The 20,525-nt window shown below is 42.5% G+C and overlaps 1 protein-coding gene across 1 annotated transcript in view; it reads right to left on the bottom strand.

Moving 5' to 3' along the window:
* The window catches only part of dab2ipa (DAB2 interacting protein a), a 130,161-nt gene extending 113,190 nt beyond the window's left edge, over positions 1-16,971 (bottom strand). The window contains 3 exon segments of the mRNA XM_045706961.1: positions 14,242-14,368; positions 14,762-14,883; positions 16,638-16,971. Of these exon segments, the coding sequence (XP_045562917.1) occupies positions 14,242-14,368; positions 14,762-14,883; positions 16,638-16,803 (415 nt within the window). The 5' untranslated portion in view covers positions 16,804-16,971.
* Positions 16,972-20,525: the final 3,554 nt, after the last annotated feature.

A 20,525-nucleotide genomic window follows, 5' to 3' on the forward strand; every position in this document is an offset into this window, starting at 1 on the left:
ACTTGCATGTATTGTATAACATAATGTCCTAGGTGTGTCATCTGATGAAGATCATCAAAGGTTAGTGCTGCATTTAGCTGTCTTCTGGGTTTTTGTGACATTATATGCTAGCTTGAAAAATGGGTGTCTGATTATTTCTGGCTTGGTACTCTGCTGACATAATCTAATGTTTTGCTTTCGCTGTAAAGCCTTTTTGAAATCGGACAATGTGGTTAGATAAAGCAAAAGGGGGGACCAACGCCATAATAATGCCCATGATTTTGGAATGAGATGTTCGACGAGCAGGTGCCCACATACTTTTGGTCATGTAGTGTATATGTGCAATTATGTGTCCAGGTCTACTGTCTATACATAAGTGCTGCAAAAATACATGTTTATTTTTTGCATGCCTACAGCATTGCATAGATCATTGAGAGACAATTGCTGTCATCGTTCAAACCCGGGACTGCAAAGCGAGGCTCCAGTGATCACAGTCCAGGGTTTCTCTTTGCCTTAATTTCATTTCTTAGACTAGTGCAACCCACATTCTGCAGCTTTGTAATCTCACAAATATGCATCGCTGAAATAATGTTCCAACAACCTCCAGCCCCTGAAATCTCTGCCATGCTGCAAGCAGTTTAGAGGACACATGAAGCCTTGACGGGGGCAGGTTTCAGTTAGTTGTTTTCCCCCCTTCATAAATGCAATTCATGCCTCTGGAGAGGGTGGTAATACAGCTGTGATAGGATCTAACCCTTTTGGAATCCTAGCCCTCTTAGGCATGTCACATACGCTCAGTCACCCACCCCTCAGTCTGGTCTGCTCCTTCATACAGTACCTAGTGCTGCTCCCTCCCACCTGCGCCCACCCGCTGCCGTGAGAGGCTTCTCTGTGAAAAGCCTGGGGGCTGTGAATTCTCCAATTCTCCACAGCTCTGCTCTTCCAAAAACAAGAGTAATCTCTGGAGCTCTCTCAAATCAGCAGTTCCAAAATCTGTCGTCGTTTAAAGCCGAGGCCAGGCCAGAAATACAGGCAGAGTGTTTCACGCCAGGCTGCGGAAAATGTCTTATGAGCAAGAAACAGAGGTCTGGGTGAACTACTTGAGTCTGCATGCTGTTCCCATCTTTTTTGTAGTCGTGCATATGGCCAATGTGAGATATTGGGTTAAGTCATACAAAATAATATACACAGGCCAGTTTATTAGGTACACCCATCTAGTAGTGGGTCGGACCACCCTTTGCCTCCAGAACAGCCTGAATTCTTTGGGGCATTCTACAAGGTGTCTGGAAAGTTCCACAGGGATGTAGGTCCATGCTGACGTGATGGCATCATGCAGTTACTGCAGATTGGACAGCGGTACATTCAAGCTGCGAACCGCCTGTTCCATCTCATCCCAAAGATGCTCTATTGGGTTGAGGTCTGGGGTCTGTGCAGACTGTGCTTGCCACTCAAGTAAACTGAACGCGCGGTCATATTCCAGGCAATGTTTTTCCACTATTCAATTGTCCTCAAATGTTGGTGATCGCGTGCCCACTGGAGCCGCTTGTTCTTGTTTTTAGCTGATAGGAGTGGAACCCGGTGTGGTCGTCTGATGCAATAGCCCATCCGTGACAAGGATCAACGAGTTGTGCGTTCCAAGATGCCGTTCTGCACACCACTGTTGTACCGCCATTATTTGTTGGTTGGTTGCCCGCCTGTTAGCTTACACAATTCTTGCCATTGTCCTTCCAACCTCTCTCATCAAAGAGCTGTTTTCACCCACAGGACTGCCACTGACCGGATGTTTTTTGTTTGACACACCATTCTCGGTAAACCCTTGATACTGGTGCGTGAAAAGCCCAGGGAGGAAGCCGTTTCTGAGGTACTGGATCCGGCGTTCTTGGCACCGACGATTATACTACGCTCAAAGTCACTTAGGTCACTTGTTTTGCCCATTCTAACGTTCAATCGAACAGTAACTGAATGCCTCACTGACTGTCTGCCTGCCTGCGTTATATAAAAAGCCATGGCCATGTGACTCGCTGTCTGTAGGAGTGATCAATTTTCGTGACCGGGGTGGTGTACCTAACTGTCCGGTGAGTGTATATACATGCAATACATGCAGTAGAAATGAACTCTTAGAACACCAAACATAGCATTGGCCTACCCTCAAAACCTTCACTGTTGGCTTTCAAATCCCAGTTTTGGTTGTGGAGAAGCTTCTACTTGAGACTGGTCCTCACCACTACAGTGAAGGATATCTTTATACTCAAAGATAACTAGTGATACCAGATAAAGGATTGTTCTAAACACCCTAAATCAGCTTATTACTCCACCCAGCTCTGGCCAACAAAAACTTTGCCAAAACTTCAGTGCTAATTCCAGGTCTTGTGCTCTGCATTGGCTTTCATCTAGAGCTGGGCGATAAAGGGAAAACATCCATATCACCATAAATGGACTCAATTATCACAATAACGATCAATCTAAGGATAAATTAATAACATGAATGTGCACCAGTTACAAAAAATAAATAAATACAGTACCAGTCAAATTTGACTGGCACTTTATATATATGAAGCTGACTGAGAGAATTCCACGAGTGTGCAAAGCTGTCATCAAGGAAAAGTGTGGCTACTTTGAAGAATCTCAAATATAAAATATATTTTCTTGGTTACTAAATGATTCCATAGTTTTGATGTCTAGACTATTATTCTACAAAATGTAGAAAAACAGTAAAAATAAAGAAAAAAAACCTTGAATGTGTAGGTGTGTCCAAACTTTTGACTAGTACTTTTTATTTCACCTTTATTTAACCAGGTAGGCTAGTTGAGAACAAGTTCTCATTTACAACCGCGACCTGGCCAAGATAAAGCAAAGCAGTGCGACACAAACACAGAGTTACACATGGAATAAACAAAAATAAAGTATATTGTGTTATTGACTGTTTCTCTATGTACAGTGTGTGCAAATGAGGTAAGATAAGGGAAGTAAGGCAATAAATAGGCCAAAGTGGCGAAATAATTACAATTTAAACACTGGAGTGATAGATGTGCAGAAGATGAATGTTCCAAGTAGAGATACTGGGGTCAATGGAGCAAAAAATATAAATAACAGTATGGGGGTGAGGTAGTTGGATGGATTATTTACAGATGGGCTATGTACAGGTGCAGTGATCTGTGAGTTGCTCGGACAGCTGGTGCTTAAAGTTAGTGAGGGAGATATGAGTCTCCAGCTTCAATGATTTTTGCAGTTCGTTCCAGTCATTGGCAGCAGAGAACTGTAAGGAAAGGCGGCCAAACAAGGAATTGGCTATGGGGGTGACCAGTGAAATATTCCGTGCTGGAGCCCGTGCTACGGGCGGGTGCTGCTATGGTGACCAGTAAGCTGAGATAAGGCGGGGCTTTACCTAGCAAAGACTTATAGATGACCTGGAGCCAGTGGGTTTGGCGATGAATATGAAGCGAGGGCCAACCAACGAGAGCATACAGGTCGCAGTGGTGGGTAGTATATAGGGCTTTGGTGTCAAAACGGATGGCACTGTGATAGACTGTATCCAATTTGCTGAGTAGAGTGTTGGAGGCTATTTTGTAAATGACATCTCCTTAGTCAAGGATCGGCAGGATAGTCAGTTTTACGAGGGTATGTTTGGCACCATGAGTGCCAAAGGTTGTTGTGAAATAGGAAGCCGATTATAGATTTAATTTTGGATTGGAGATGCTTAATGTGAGTCTGGAAGGAGAGTTTACAGTCTAACCAGACACCTAGGTATTTGTAGTTGTCCGCATATTCTAAGTCAGAACTGTCCAGTGAGTAGTGATGCTGGACGGGCAGGCAGGTGCGGGCAGCGATCGGTTGAAGAGCGTGCGTTTAATTTTACTTGCGTTTAAGAGCAGTTGGAGGCCACGGAAGGAGAGTTGTATGGCATTGAAGCTCGTCTGGAGGTTAGTTAACACAGTGTCCAAAGAAGGGCCAGAGGTATACAGAATGGTGTCGTCTGCGTAGAAGTGGATCAGAGAATCACCAGCAGCAAGAGCGACATCATTGATTAATACAGAGAAAAGAGTCGGCCAGAGAATTGAACCCTGTGGCACCCTCATAGAGACTGCCAGAGGTCCGGAGAACAGGCCCTCCGATTTGACACACCGAACTCTATCAGAGAAGTAGTTGGTGAATCAGGCGAGGCGGTCATTTGAGAAACAAAGGCTGTCGAGTCTGCCAATAAGAATGTGGTGATTGACAGAGTCGAAAGCGTTGGCCAGGTCGATGAATACAGCTGCACAGTACTGTCTCCAGCTCGGAAACCAGATTGCATAGTGGAGAAGGTACGGTGGGTTTTGAAATGGTCGGTGATCTGTTTGTTAACTTGGCTTTCGAAGACCTTAGAAAGGCAGGGTAGAATAGATATAGGTCTGTAACAGTTTGGATCTAGAGTGTCTCCCCTTTGAAGAGGGGGATGACCGTGGCAGCGTTCCAATCTTTGGGGATCTCAGACGATACGAAAGAGAGGTTGAACAGGCTAGTAATAGGGCTTGCAACAATTTCGGCTGATCATTTTAGAAAGAGAGGGTGCAGATTGTCTAGCCCTGCTGATTTGTAGGGGTCCAGATTTTGCAGCTCTTTCAGAACATCAGCTATCTGGATTTGGGTGAAGGAGAAATGGGTGAGGCTTGGAGACCAGGGTAGGGGTGGCCAGGTGGAAAGCATGACCAGCCGTAGAAAAACGCTTATTGCAATTCTCAATTATTGTGGATTTATCGGTGGTGACAGTGTTTCCTAGCCTTAGTGGAGTGGGCAGCTGGGAGGAGGTGCTCTTATTCTCCATGGACTTTAGTGTCCCAGAACATTTTGGAGGTTGTGCTGCAGGATGCAAATTTCTGTTTGAAAAAGCTAGTCTTTGCTTTCCTAACTGCCTGTGTATATTGGTTCCTAACTTCCCTGAAAAGTTGCATATCGCGGGGGCTATTCGATGCTAATGCCATACGCCACAGGATGTTTTTGTGCTGGTCAAGGACAGTCGGGTCTGGAGTGAACCACAAGCTATATCTGTTCCTGGTTCAACATTTTTTTAATGGGGCATGCTTATTTAAGATTGTGAGAAAAGTACTTTTAAAAGAATAACCAGGCATCTTCTACTGACGGAATGAAGTCAATATCCTTCCAGGATACCTGGGCCAGGTCGATTAGAAAGGCCTGCTTCCTGAAGTGTTTCAGGGAGCGTTTGACAGTGATGAGTGGTGGTTGTTCGACCGCAGACCCATTACGGACGCAAGCAATGAGGCAGTGATCGCTGAGATCCTGGTTGAAGACAGCAAAGGTGTATTTGGAAGGCAGGTTGGTTAGGATGACATCTATGAGGGTGCCTGTGTACGGATTTGGGGATGTACCTGGTAGGTTCATTGATAATTTGTGTGAGATTGAGGGCATCAAGCTTAGATTGTAGGATGGCCGGGGTGTTAAGCATGTCCCAGTTTAGGTCAACTAACAGCACGAGCTCTGAAGATAGATGGGGGGGCAATCAATTCACATATGGTGTCCTGGGCACAGCTGGGGGCAGAAGGTGGTCTATAGCAAGCAGCAACGGTAAGAGACTTGTTTATGGAAAGGTGGATTTTTAAATGTAGAAGTTCAAATTGTTTGGGTACAGACATGGATAGTAAGACAGAAATGTAGAATCTCTGCAGTATATTGCAACACCGCCCCCTTTGGCAATTCTATCTTGTCAGAAAATGTTATAGTTAGGGATGGAAATTTCAGGGGTTTTGGTGGCCTTCCTAAGCCAGGAATAAGACACAGCTAGGACATCTGGGTTGGCAGAGTTTACTAAAGCAGTGAATAAAACAAACTTTGGGAGTAGGCTTGTAATGTTAACATGCATGAAACCAAGGCTTTTACGGTTACTGTAGCCAAAGATTATGGTTCCTACCCTTGTCACAATAACTCCTCCCTGGCATTTTAATTCGATGTCATGTCAAACACTGCATTCAAAGTGCCCACTATTTTATTATAACTATATAATTAGAATGATTATTCTATTTCCAAGATTCCAAAAGTTAATCCAAGTGTTTTGCTCTAAAATCACAAGTTAAATTGCAAAATTTGGTTAAAAATAAGGCTTAGATTGTTTGCCCATATCATGCAGCCCTACGTGGCAGTGTGGAAATGATCTCAAATGAGTGCAGGAAAAGCAGAAATGGATGGAAATGCAGGAAATTATTTTAGGTTGAAGTTGAATTGAACAGTATAAAACAATCGGAATGGAGAAAGACCCATTGAAATCACTTATAATGTATGTGTTGCCACCCTAGGGTCACGCACTACTCATAAAGCACATTTAAAACTTGTATTATTCAAAAACATAAAAAGGCCGTCATACCGTAAATTTTTTTATGTGATATGACATTTTTCCCATATCGCCCAGCCCTAAGACTTAGGCTACAACATTTCAAACTTCACATCCCTTTAGTAAAGGCTACTTATCGTTATTATCCATATCAGTAAAATGTCCTCGATAAAGGATTGATTCGGTCAGTATCGATAATTTGCTGTTTATTGTCCCAGCTCTACTTTCATCAGGATTAGCAATCCTATCATTAGCATGCTGACTGTGTCTATATGTAAAGATTAGGATTGCAACGTTTCAGAAAGATCCAGAGAACTGGGAATGTTTTCCGGAATTTTACAACCCTAGTAAAGATTGAGATTGTCATCATTTATCATCCAAGCGACATTGTTTGAGCACATAGAGGATTCTAGGAGTGAGTGAGCGTGGCAAAAAAAATTGAAAGATGGGTTTCCCTCTGGAGAACAGGGTTGGAAAAGTGTACAGAAATAATGTCCTGATGGAAAGATAATAAGCAGTGTTGTGTACATTCTCTCTAGATGGACCTTCTCAATCCAGTTGGTGGTAAACTGGTAAGGAACTGTTGTTTCTGCAGGCAGTGTGACTCTGAGCCATTGTACATTGACGAGAGCAGCCTAGAGACACAAAATGCAATCACTAGACAAGGTATACAGCATCCAACCAGGTCTGAAATACTTTTACGCCAAACATTCTTCACAACACAGCACAATGCAAACAGCAAAAACACAACACAAAAACCATCCTGCTACATGGTTTCAGTCAAGTTTACGGGCTATTACAGCCCTGCCACATTTATGTGTCTGTTTTAGTGTATTGGAATGTGATTCCTGATGGAGAATTATACTATTCAAATTCACACCGACTGCTTGCTGACTTAGACGTATACAGTACAACACATTCTGCCAAAAAGAACTTCATTTTGGTGACTTATGGGTGGTGAAGTCACAACTTGGCATGATTGAAGAGCTACCGGCTAGCATTTCTATACTGGTGTTACCATGGCAGCAAACTCGATTTTTACATCTAGATTGAAAACATACAAATCAACTCAAAATGGTATTGGTCACATGCGCCAAATACAACAGGGTGTAGACTTTACAGTGAAATGCTTACTTACAAGCCCATTCCCAACAATGCAGAGTTAAAAAAACAAATATTTGCTAAAGGAAAAATAAAATAGTAACACAAAAACAATAAGGAGGCTATATACAAGGAGTACCAGTACTGAGTCAATGTGGAGGGGTACATTCAAAGGCATTGTTGACTCTCTGGAGTTTTGTGATTGGAATGTACAGTACCTGTGGATTGCACTGCAACGTGCGTCTGTCTTCCACAAAGAGCACAAAGCAATGAAGGGACTCCCTGGAGAGATACAGTCTCTCTCTCTCAGCAAAAGATCACAGCTGGGAAAGGTGTAAGGATGAGGGAAAACTTCAGACATACTTTTTCCTCACTCCAAAGAGCGACTTTGATCCTTTGCTCTGAAAGCTAAACAGTAAGTTAGAGCCATCCACAATGGCCCAGCCATTTCCCCCTTCTCTCAACTCAAAGAGAGGCCGTCACAAAGTCAAGACTGCCTCTCCGAGGTGTGTCCCTCCCTCTTCCAAGAGTAAAGAAAATAATAGAAATTAGGCATTCTTTTGTTCAGGAGCTTTTTGGGTACTGGGTTACAACAATACTCTCTCTCCCTCTTTCTCTCTGTGGCATTCAGGGGAACAAGCACTGCAGAGAGCTACATTCCTGGCTTAGAGTAGCCAATTAGAGGGCACGGTATATAGGGAGTGAGGCTACAGTAGGTAGCTGGAGTCAGATCTGAGAAGGCAGGCTTCACAAGCCTTGTGAAATGTGCTTCAAAAAGAGGCATAGTGAAATGTATCATATTATCATTAAGGTACGGGAAAAATAACATGGCTTTGAAAGTATGGCCTTGTTTTGAGATATTTTTTATCTGTTTCTTTTATCTGTTTCTTGAACAAGGGTGTCCTTGGCCTACAAAGAGGGGTAATACTGTTCTGAATTCATGCAAAATACTTTCTCTCTCTCTGCTATATGCTGTTCCACTGTATGTTCTCAACTCATTGCTATGAGTCTATCATTGTGTGGTGCACTCCAGCCCATTGGCCTGACTAGCTGTGCAAGACAGAACTTCCTGAGTGGAGGACTATAGAAACAACAGTGAAGATTCGGCAGGGGATTAATACAGCTGGTTTTTCACAGACAAAGACACTTGTGTGCAGCATGTGAGGTCAGCGAATTGCCCTGGCGTATGACGGCCAAGCTGAGCAAAGTTCCTCTCCAAAGGAATTCGGACTTCAAATGTCACAAGCCCACACACTTTAACATGTTTATGTGTATATGTCAAAGATGGAGCATGAGATCTACAGTGAAGGGACATTTGCTTATTGTCTTCTCCTTGGCAGCTCAACATTTAATCACAGTGGCTCAACAGGTGGAGTTTAAAGAATAGAAAAAGAGAACTAGTGTGTCAAATATTTCACACCATTTAGTCAAACCATGTAGCCTAATTTAGTCAACATTTTATCTTTATTTTTTATATATCTGACAACTAAATCAGTTACTCTGCTCTAATTTTTACTCTTACTCTGAGCTGAATAAAGGGACCCGTATCATTAAATTGCAAACATTTCATAGAAATGTAAAATCTCTCAAATCAGTACCTTGCTCTCAAGGTGAATTGAAGTGCCAAAAGCAACTGTCATCATGCCGATCAGTAAAACCACTGAAGCACATAGCAGGAGCATTGACAACTGAGCCTTGTTACTAGATTCAAAGACAATTTGATGAGTGACATGTCATGTTTCCACCTAAATGACATGGGAAGAGCTGGTGTCAGCTAGCCTTCATGTAAAACATACTTTCACAACTGTACAGGATAAAGTGGATTTCGAAACAAAAACTACCATTGCATAGACTAAAAAGGTTACAAATGAATCTTCAACATTTCTCAGTTTAAAGCTAGATTTAATGCACCTATGCAGTTCAACTCCCCAAAAAGTTGAGTCAAAAAGAAGTGCACCATTGTTCTGTCAATCCTCACAATAAATTCAGAGGCAAACACTTTGCCTTTCAAGAGGGCCAAAATGGACCCATTAAAATGTCATCCACAATCCTCAGCTTTTAACTCAAAAGGCATGAGCAAGCCATACCACTTTTTTAAGGGGAACTGTAAATAATCCAATGCAAATAGACTTTCAATATATTATTCTCTAACCTATATTAGAGTTATTTGGTTACGGAAATAAGGCGGACACTTAATTGCCAAGATGGCGCCAACAGACATGGCAGTTCTGCTTCTAGCTCCTAATTCCACTTATGTACACTGGAGGCATTTTTCAATCTGGAGGGGGGACTCATCCCAAGCAGACAAGTTCTCCCATGCTAGAGGAGATAAAAACAAAATACTGTTTAGCCTACTTGGTAAAATTTAGAAAAAAAAGGACAAAAAAAACATGGGAGATTTTTTGTAAGCCGCCTTACAACACATTTTACGGTTTATAATTGTTTCAATGACATTTCGAAATCAGCCAACAGTGGTTAGATTATTTGGTTTGAAAGACATACTGTATCTAAATGTTGGCAGTGAATAGGACCATTTTTGTAACTAGGGAGACATCTAAATTGATGAACAAAAGGATGGGACCCAAGTATAATGCCACTGTGGGATGTTGGGTCTTTCTCCCCAACAGTAGAGTTAAGATCATCCCTCAAACTGCAATAACATGTCCACTATAGGCTATTGCCAATCCATCATCGCAACACAGTAAGAAAATGTTGACTATTTTCATGCTAAAGCAAATTATGTCCAATTTAATAATTATGTCATCAGATTATGCTAACACCTTGTGTTAGATTTAGGCCTACTGCAGGTTGTCTGGAGCATGTCATCCCTTAGTGTAAGAAAAACAAATGGTTCTGGACACTTAAGAGGATGATGAGTAAACACTATGTAAAATTAACTGTTAATATTGATATTTCAGCTCAATATTCATGAATATTTGAGGAGGAATTTCTGATTGTTTTTTTTCAGCTGTTAGAGTAGTAGAGGTAAAAAAGGTCTGTACCACTGGTCTGGTACAGACCTTTTTTACCTCTACTACCTTTAATACTGACAGTTAATCCTGTAAGTGCTAATATCCTTCAATTAATTATTCATCACACCAAAACATTGAATGCTCATAAAGCTAGAAATTCAAAAATATGTATTCAAATGAACCATGGGGCATGTTAAATAGAAAAATAGGCTGATGTCTTCATTCAAACTCTTACGAACTAAAGAATAGTATAAGTAAATGTGTTGATCATATCAGAGCACTGACATGAAGACACTGTCAGTTATGAACAAAGCCCACCTGGCAGTTTTGAACAAAGAAGTGTCTAGGTTACTGACTGGTGCATCAGGGGGAGTATAGGGCCAGCACAACCTAGACAAGAGCCTAGAGGAAGACTGTCTGAGCACCAACACCAGGATGGTGTAGATACTAGATACTGTACTTCAATGAGCTGAACCAACTAGTTGTAGGATTTAACAAGAGAACAGACTATATTTCCAAGGAAATGAAAGTTAGTGTGGTATTCTCATGACAAATTTGAAAATGGCACAGAGCCCAGGCTAATAAAACAGAATAAATCCAAGTCAGCCAAGTGTGGCCGTGGAAATATTCTAAATATTCCAAGTGGATCGCTATTTGAAACAAAGGAGAATTTCTCATCAACAGTACACTGAAAAGTTGTTCTCCTGAAATGTTAAAATAATGTACAAGCTTTTAAGATAAACAATCTCTGTTGTTTTCTCAAACATCTTAGTGACTCCTACACGTCCTCACACTTGAGCCGATGTGCTGCGCAGTTGTTATTCCTCAGAAGACCCAACACAGGATTGTTATGAGTCATTCAGCCCACAGATTACAGAGTGGAAATCCAGTTACTGCACAGATTGTTTGAATTTATTCTGAGACAGAAAAATACCCCAGACATCACATTCTAAGCAAAAACAGTAAACAGTCCAATCACTTTTTCAACTAACAATCTCTATGGACTAAAACATTCTTCCTAGTGGCTTTCAAATGGACTAAAAGTTCTTCCTAGTAAACAGTATTTTGAATACAGTATTAGAACCCACAGGCTTCTGCTCTATCTACTCGAACAAAACATCTGATTCATAGGAATTCCACAAGCAATCTGTCTCCACAGCAAACAACCCCACTTCACCAGAACTCAAATCTGGAACTGAGTGAGAGAGAAGCTCAGAGTGAACAACTGCCAATCTTTATAACCTTAAAGCTCCCTTTGCCACGGGGACAGAAGCAGGCTTCAACAGTTTGTCTGCTTGATTAAAACGTTCTCCTTACCATTGTAGCTCTCTGGTTTGGCCGCGGTGTCCAACTCCATAACTTCACAGCACCGAATGAGGCATACTCCTTTCTGCCAGCCCTGTGCGTGTGTGTGTGCGTGAGGATGTAGAATCGAGTGAGGCTCAGAAACGTATCCTCGTCTCCCGCCTGCCCCAGTGAGTAGCGCTGCCTAGTTTTGCAGGGTCAACTCTGCTGTGTTCTGGCTGCTGCTACGCTACATCTGGCAGCCATTCCAGGACTATGATTGGGTTGAGCTCAACTCAAGGCCTGGCTGCCAGCACTCGCAACTCAGCTCTTAAAGACACAGCATGTTTTTTCTTCTTCTCTCCCTTTTCATCATATGGTCACTAAACAAAACATAGCTCAGAATCCCTCTCACTTCAGTTCTCTGAGATCCTGACCAATGGCCAGTCACCTTCTCCTTTACACAACCAGGTTGCGATGCAGGGGCAACAGCAGCTAGGCGCACAGCAGCTAAGGGGCACAGCAGCTAAGGGGCTGGAGTCCTGCATCGGATCGGATACCCACGGTTCCCGGTGGAATGAAAACATTATTTCAATCTGTGGGTTGGCTCGTGGTTCAGAACCATTACATTGCAGGTCGGAAACATTTTAAATCAAGGTATTACACTTTTTAAAAACCCAGAAGCTTCATGTGTTGCATTGTGTTTTGCGAATTCCATTCTGTGAGCAGCGAGGCAGACTTAAGACATCAGCCACGCTCGCATTGAGAGTGTTTAAAGCTGGGAACTACAGTATCCCTTATTTGTGTGATGCTAAAACGTTATAATTTGTCCACGTGCAAAGCTTATGTTCCCTCTCCCCACATGAGTATATGACACATTGCCAAGCTTACTTTCCCTGGATACATTTTTTGTTGACATTTTACATGACATTTATTGACATTTATGCTCTACCAACTAAGCTACATGGGACTAGCCTAGCTCACGCAAAAATGTCTAGCATAGGCCTAACCGGAGAAATAAAAAGAAAGGTTATGATAAGGGTATAGGCTTCAACAATATAGGGGAAACAGGTGCTGCACAAGTGAAATCCCCAGTGTGTAAGGACAATGATGAGGTAGGCCTATTTGTTTTCGATAATTCAGTTAATTATCAATTAATTATAACATTAATTCAGGCTTTTGTTCAATAGACTACACGCAGGACATATAAAAAGCGTAAACCGGAGCGGCTGGTAAAAGTTTGAGGAACCTACTAAATAAATGTAGCCTATTTTTGCAGCCTATATTCGATTCTGGGAATGGTTTACTTAAGTTAAGCTATTTGATTATCTAAACAATATTGAAAGGTCTTGTTTTGTTATGTCGGCTACAGGCTTTCATTAGGTAAGAAGTCTAATTAGAAGGCTCTTTCTCTCAAAGCAATTTGAGTGACATCGCATTATGAAATACAATTATATAGTTCTTAATGCATCGCATGGTTTCCTTTTATCGAAATGGTGAATAGATATGCAGACAAATTCATTCATGCAGGGAAAGGGAATAGTAATAATAGCCTAATAATAATCATAATAAAGCCTACTACTCTGGAGTCCTCATTTTTTTTACATAAATTAATGTTATATGACTGGTTTACGGATCAGCTCTTTGAACAATTCTATGCCAGTGGGTCGGGTTGCGGAGAAAAATCTGTCCTGATGTCGGGTGGGGCTCTGAATTGATGTGGCCGGGCGGCGTGGCTCCGAAAAACTGACCTGTGAAGGACTCTACCTGGGGCACACCTAGGGACACTACTGGGCAAAAACAAGCAATAATAGGCAAATGTATGGATTATATTAGATCACCAAGGAATTTCGATTTTGAGTCCTGTGGTCACAGTTTGCCATTATTGCGGCGTACTGGGAAAGGAATCACTAGAAAATGTTTGAGGATGTTCCGAGTCATTGACTGCTGAGACCTCCAGTGGTAAGGATAGGAAATAGGCTAGGTTCACCTGTGTCTCAGTAAGAGGTGCTGTCGGCTCAAAAAAGCACGTTTGTTTTCATACATTTTTACAATATAGCCAATTTTGACTTTGCAGCTGGCCCATCTAGCAGAAATCACTCAGTTCTGTCTCCAGGACAAGACTAAACATAAACCTGATCATTTTGCAAAACATTAGTTTCAGTATTTTTTCAGAATGTCTCTTCCACCGTTAGGCCTAATCCACAAGCAGTTTATCCCCATTCTGAAAAAAAAGCCTTGATTTCACCACCACAAGCAATTTTCGCATCAAAGTTTCATTTACCTACATCTAGGCTCAATTCATTTGTAGCATTATGACTCAAACAAAGCCGAAAATCAGTTACTCCAGACTTCATCCTTAGACAAATGTCTAAATCAATATTTACAACGAGTAGCCTAGTTTGCTCTGCTTCCGATTGAAGAAGAAATGGCAAAGTAGTCAACAAAGACAGAGTGAACGAAATAGATCACATATTTTACTTGTTCTCTACTGTGTCGATTGACAGGCAAGCGTTTCATCCCATAGTATAAGAGGAGTGATGTGTACTCTGTCTGGTAGGGTAGGAGTGGGTAGACTGTACTTACTGTTGACTGTGGCCAGGGCTGTTTTGTCTCCAAGGGTGTGGCGGTCTCTGGGCACAGTGAGGGTATGACGTAGTAGCCATACCGTGCACGACTCGGCCCGGCGCTCCTGCAGCAGCAGCGGGTGGATCTGAGTAACAGCCAGGACAGCAGGCAAAGACAACAACTTATGCTACAGTTGCTACTGGTAATAAACAATGGGACAGTACACTCCAGGCTCCAGAAGGGTGGAATTCCACTCTCCTTAAAAAAAAACTAATACAAATGTAGGCCTACATTATTTCCCATTTCTTCAATCCTCACACCACATATTATTCATTAAATTTTTTTACATTTTACATTTTAGTCATTTAGCAGACGCTCTTATCCAGAGCGACTTACAGTAGTGAATGCATACATTTCATACATTTTTTTCTCCATACTGGTCCCCCGTGGGAATCGAACCCACAACCCTGGCGTTGCAAACACCATGCTCTACCAACTGAGCCACACAGGTCACCATTATTTGGTAGGAGTTAAATACCTCTTGTTTGTCCAATAGGAGTAGCTGACAGTCGGTAACTATGCAGAACTTGGGCTTCCATATGGCAGGCTCAGTGAAAGGCTGGCCGCAGGATATCCAGTTAGTTGATGAGCTCTTCATATCTGTAAAACACACATATTAACAAACTATGACAGACAATGAATGTGGATTCCTCCTAATAGGCTTTAGTGTATTTTTTCCAATATTAATTACAGTACCTGTAAGTACATAGAAGCAAGTCCTTTCTATTGGAATGGATGACAGCCTAATTAACATTTTGCAAGTTTGAAATGCATCTTATAGAAATGAATGCCGTTTCGATCTCCACATAAGAGAATCACGTTCTCTGACACGTTCTATTTCGCACATAAAAAAAACATGCCAGCATCCCGGATTGTACAGTGGAGATGGGACTCATGTAAACTCTGATAAAGAGCAAACAATCAATGCATTTTTCAGATCCCTTCTTCCCCCACATCACACAGAGGGCATCAAGCCTTATCAAATCAAGGGAATCATTCAATAACCTTCACTGTAGTATGGTGGTCTCGTTCTTCTTGGCTCATTACTGCTGGTGACTCAACTCCATCAGACACAGTAACTTAGCTACAGAGCTAGACTTATCAAACTCAAAAGAAGTTGATACTATATTAGTTAAGCACTGTAGGCAGGCAGCACAGAAAATGTTATTGCAGGCGAACACTGTGCTTTCAGTAATCCCCACTTTCTGGGAGATTAAGGTTACTACCAGGGGTCAAATGTCCCATGCGTGTTACGTCCTCTAACGTTCACAAATTCAAGTAGTATACTGCTTGAGGAAGAAGGATTTTGTCTTATTTGATGTTAACCTTTTGATAGGCTACATCAGCATTGTCAGTAAGTGTGTGCTCATATCAGATTGAAGACATAGCAAGGCTGAGTGATTGTTCCCTCTTCTGAAGAATGGATAAGTATCCCGTGTGTCCAGTTAAGCTTACAGCTTAGTCCTGCTTACTTTTTCTTTGTAATGGTTGCATCACTCCTGTCAACTGTATTACTGTTTTGTTACACAACCAAGCTTGTATCCTGCAGTTTCATATTTGTACTATGGTTGCATAACTTGTCAACAAGAAAAGGAAAGACACATGAATTAGATTCTCACCTGTCATGACTCATGCGTAGCTAGCTAGCTAGAATTACTACAGCAGGAATTTTGATTTAGAGCATTAAAAACACCTTCCTAATATTGAGTTGCACCCTCAGAACAGCTTCAATTCGTCGGGGCATGGGCTCTACAAGGTCCTGAAAGCGTTCGACAGGGATGCTGGCACATGTTGACTCCAGTGCTTCCCACAGTTGTATTAAATTGGCTGCATGTCCTTTGGGTGGTGGACCGTTATTGATACACACAGGAAACTACTGAGCGTGAAAAACCCAGCAGCATTGCAGTTCCTGACACAAACAGGTGCGCCTGGTACATACTACCATACCCCATTCAAAGGCACTTTTGTCTTGGCCATTCACCCTCAATGTCACACACAATCCATGTCTCAGTTATCTCAAGGCTTAAAAATCCTTCTTTAACATGTCTCACCCCCTTCATCTACACACTGATTGAAGTGGATTTAACAAGTGACATCAATAAGGGACCATAGCTTTCACCTGGATACACCTGGTCGGTCTGTCATGGAAAGAGCCGGTGTTCGTAATGTTTTGTACACTAAGTGTTTACTTCACGTGCATGGCGTAACATTTTCTCACGCATATCAGCCTAGTTACCTAGGAGCCCATTGCTTTGAGGCAAAGCAACTTCCTCCCCCTTTCATCGGCACTTAAGGTTTCATTAGCTAGCTAGTTAGTTAGCTAGACACATTTGTTGTGTTTAATTGCTACTTACCGATAACCCTCATCCAGCCTTGAAATTGACATCGTGAAAGATGGGTCACCAAATTCTGCATATTATTTCGAAATAGAGCGCACTTTTCCCGGGGATAACGATTCAAAAATAAAGTGACGTCTCCCTCAGCTATTAATGATTGAGGCATGTAATCTACTTTAAACATTTTTTCGCATATCACACCATGATGAATACAAATGGAAATTCAGCGTAAGGGGATAATCCGTGCGAATGTTCACTCTCCCTCGCGCTGTGCATTTCACACTTCAAAGACAATAAAACTTGCTGACAGAAAATAGGGCCGTGTTTTGACACAGCTACAACGTCCTTAAACACCTTAATTATATTAAAGGATTAACTGTCTGGCATAGACCTAGGCTGTGATCAATTGTTTCGGGTTTTTTTCTCTCTTACTTACTTTTAAATACATGACTTTTTGGAAACGTTTAAGGGACGTAGAAGCTAGGCGTATTTAGCCCTGCAGTAGATACACTACATGGTCAAGAGTATATGGACACGCCTTCAAAATTAGTGGATTCGGATATTTCAGCCACAATGGTTGCTGACAGGTACATAACACCCGCACTTCACATTGTTTCGACCGACATTATACCATAGAAGAAGACAAATGTATAAAATTGAGCACACAGCCATGTAATTTCCAGAGACAAACATTGGCTGTAGAGTGGCCCATAAAGAAGAGCTCAGTGACTTTCAACATGGCGCTGTCATAGGATGCCACCTTTCAACAAGTCAGTTTGTCAAATGTCTACCCTGTTAGAGCTGCCCCGGTCAACAGTAAGTGCTGTTATTGTGAAGTGGAAATACCTAGGAGCAACAACGGCTCAGCCGCTAAGTGGTAGGCCACACAAGTTCACAGAATGGGAGTGCTGAAAGCGCATAAAAATCGTGTGTCCTCAGTTGCAATACTCACTACCGAGTTCCAAACTGCCTCTGGAAGCAAGGTCAAAAACTGTTTAGTCGAGAAATCAGTTTCCATGGCCAAGCAGCTGCACACAGGTTTACCATTCCCACAATGCCAAGCGTTGGCTGGAGTGGTGTAAAACTCGCCACAATTGGAAGGGGGGACCAACTCCATATTAATGCCCATGATTTTGGAAAGAAATGTTCGACGAGCACATACTTTTGGCCATGTAGTGTAAGTATTCATTGTGTATGTCTTCAGACCTCTAATTTGATTGTCATTGTGACTTACAATCAGTGGTGTAAAGTACTTAAGTAAACCTTTTTTATTTTAATTTGATTTCACCTTTATTTAACCAGGTAGGCCAGTTGAGAACAAGTTGTCATTTACAACTGCGACCTGGCCAAGATAAAGCAAAGGCGTGCGATTAAAAAAAACAACAGAGTTACACGTGGGATAAACAAAAGTACAGTCAATAACACAATATAAAAATCTATATGCAGTGTGTGCATATGGCGTAAGGCAATAAATAGGCCATAGTAGTGAAGTAATTACAATTTAGCAAATTAACACTGGAGTGATAGATGTGCAGATGATGATGTGCAAGTAGAAATACTGGTGTGCAAAATAAAGTTAATAAAAACAATATGGGGATGAAGTAGGTAGTTCGATGGGCTATTTACAGATGGGCTGTGTACAGCTGCAGCGATCGGTAAGCTGCTCAGATAGCTGATGCTTAAAGTTAGTGAGGGAGAATAAGTCCACAACTTCAGCGATTATTTTTATTATTATTTATTTATTTTTTATTATTATTATTTTTTTTTTTTTGCAATTCGTTCCAGTCATTGGCAGCAGAGAACTGGAAGGAAAGGCAGCCAAAGGGGGTGTTGGCTTTGGGGATGACCAGTGAGATATACCTGCTGGAGCGTGTACTACGGGCGGGTGTTGTTATGGTGACCAGTCAGCTGAGATAAGGAAAACCTCTGGGATTCCACTGGGATTCTCTGCCTCTACCCCTATTACAGGGGCTGAGTCACTGGCTTACTGGTGTTCTTCCATGCCGTCCCTGGGAGGGGTGCGTCACTTGAGTGGGTTGAGTCACTGACGTGGTCTTCCTGTCTGGCTTGGTGCCCCCCCTTGGGTTGTGTCGTGGCGGAGATCTTTGTGGGCTATACTCGTCCTTGTCTCGGGATGGTAAGTTGGTGGTTGGAGATATCCTTCCAGTGGTGTGGGGGCTGTGCTTTGGCAAAGTGGGTGGGGTTATATCCTACCTGTTTGGCCCTGTCCGGGGGTTTCATCGGATGGGGCCACAGTTTCTCCTGACCCCTCCTGTCTCAGCCTCCAATATTTATGCTGCAGTAGTTTATGTGTCGGGGGGCTAGTGTCAGTCTGTCACATCTGGAGTATTTCTCTTGTCTTTTCCGGTGTCCTGTGTGAATTTAAATATGCTCTCTCTAATTCTCTCTTTCTCTCTTTCTTTCTTTCGGAGGACCTGAGCCCTAGGACCATGCCTCAGGACTACCTGGCTTGATGACTCCTTGCTGTCCCCAGTCCACCTGGCCGTGCTGCTGCTCCAGTTCCAACTGTTCTGCCTGCGGCTATGGAAGCCTGACCTGTTCACCGGACGTGCAACCTGTCCCAGACCTGCTATCCCAGACCTGCTGGAACCCTGACCTGCTCACCGGACGTCCACCTGTCCCAGACCTGCTGTTTTCAACTCTCTAGAGACAGCAGGAGCGGTAGAGATACTCTCAAAGATCGGCTATGAAAAAGCCAACTGACACTTACTCTTGTGTTACTGACTTGTTGCACCCTCGACAACTACTATGATTATTATTATTTGACCATGCTGGTCATTTATGAACATTTAAACATCTTGGCCATGTGCTGTTATAATCTCCACCCGGCACAGCCAGAAGAGGACTGGCCACCCCTCATAGCCTGGTTCCTCTCTAGGTTTCTTCCTAGGTTTTGGCCTTTCTAGGGAGTTTTTCCTAGCTACCGTGCTTCTACACCTGCATTGCTTGCTGTTTGGGGTTTTAGGCTGGGTTTCTGTACAGCACTTTGAGATATCAGCTGATGTAAGAAGGGCTATATAAATACATTTGATTTGAATTTGATTTGATGAGGCAGAGCTTTACCTAACAAAGACTTATAGATGACCTGGAGCCAGTGCTCTGGTGACGAATATGTAGCGAGGGCCAGCCGACGAGAGCATACAGGTCGCAGTGGTGGGTGGTATATGGGGCTTTGGTGACAAAACAGATGGCACTGTGATAGACTGCATCCAGTTTGCTGAGTAGAGTGTTGGAGGCTATTTTGTAAATGACATCGCCGAAGTCAAGGATTGGTAGGATAATCAGTTTTACGAGGATATGTTTGGCAGCGTGAGTGAAGGATGCTTTGTTGCGAAATAGGAAGCCGATTCTAGATTTAATTTTGGATTGGAGATGCTTAATATGAGTCTGGAAGGAGAGTTTACAGTCTAGCCAGACACCTAGGTATTTGTAGTTGTCCACATATTCTAAGTCAGAACCATCCAGAGTAGTGATGCTAGTCGGGCGGGTGGGTACGAGCAGCGATCGGTTGAAAAGCATGCATTTAGTTTTACTTGCGTTTAAGAGCATTTGGAGGCCACGGAAGGAGTGTTGTATGGCATTGAAGCTTGTTTGGAGGTTTGTTAACACAGTGTCCAAAGAAGGGCCAGATGTATACAGAATGATGTCGTCTGCGTAGAGGTGGATCAAGGAATCACCCGCAGCAAGAGCAACATCGTTGATATATACAGAGAAAAGAGTTGGCCTGAGACTTGAACCCTGTGGTACCCCCATAGAGACTGCCAGAGGTCTGGACAACAGGCCCTCCGATTTGACACACTAACCTATATCTGAGAAGTAGTTGGTGGACCAGGCGAGGCAGTCATTTGAGAAACCAAGGCTGTTGAGTCTGCCGATAAGAATGTG

The sequence above is a fragment of the Salmo salar genome, chromosome ssa24, assembly GCF_905237065.1.
Source record: "Salmo salar chromosome ssa24, Ssal_v3.1, whole genome shotgun sequence".
In the NCBI taxonomy this organism is placed as follows: Eukaryota; Metazoa; Chordata; class Actinopteri; order Salmoniformes; family Salmonidae; genus Salmo; species Salmo salar.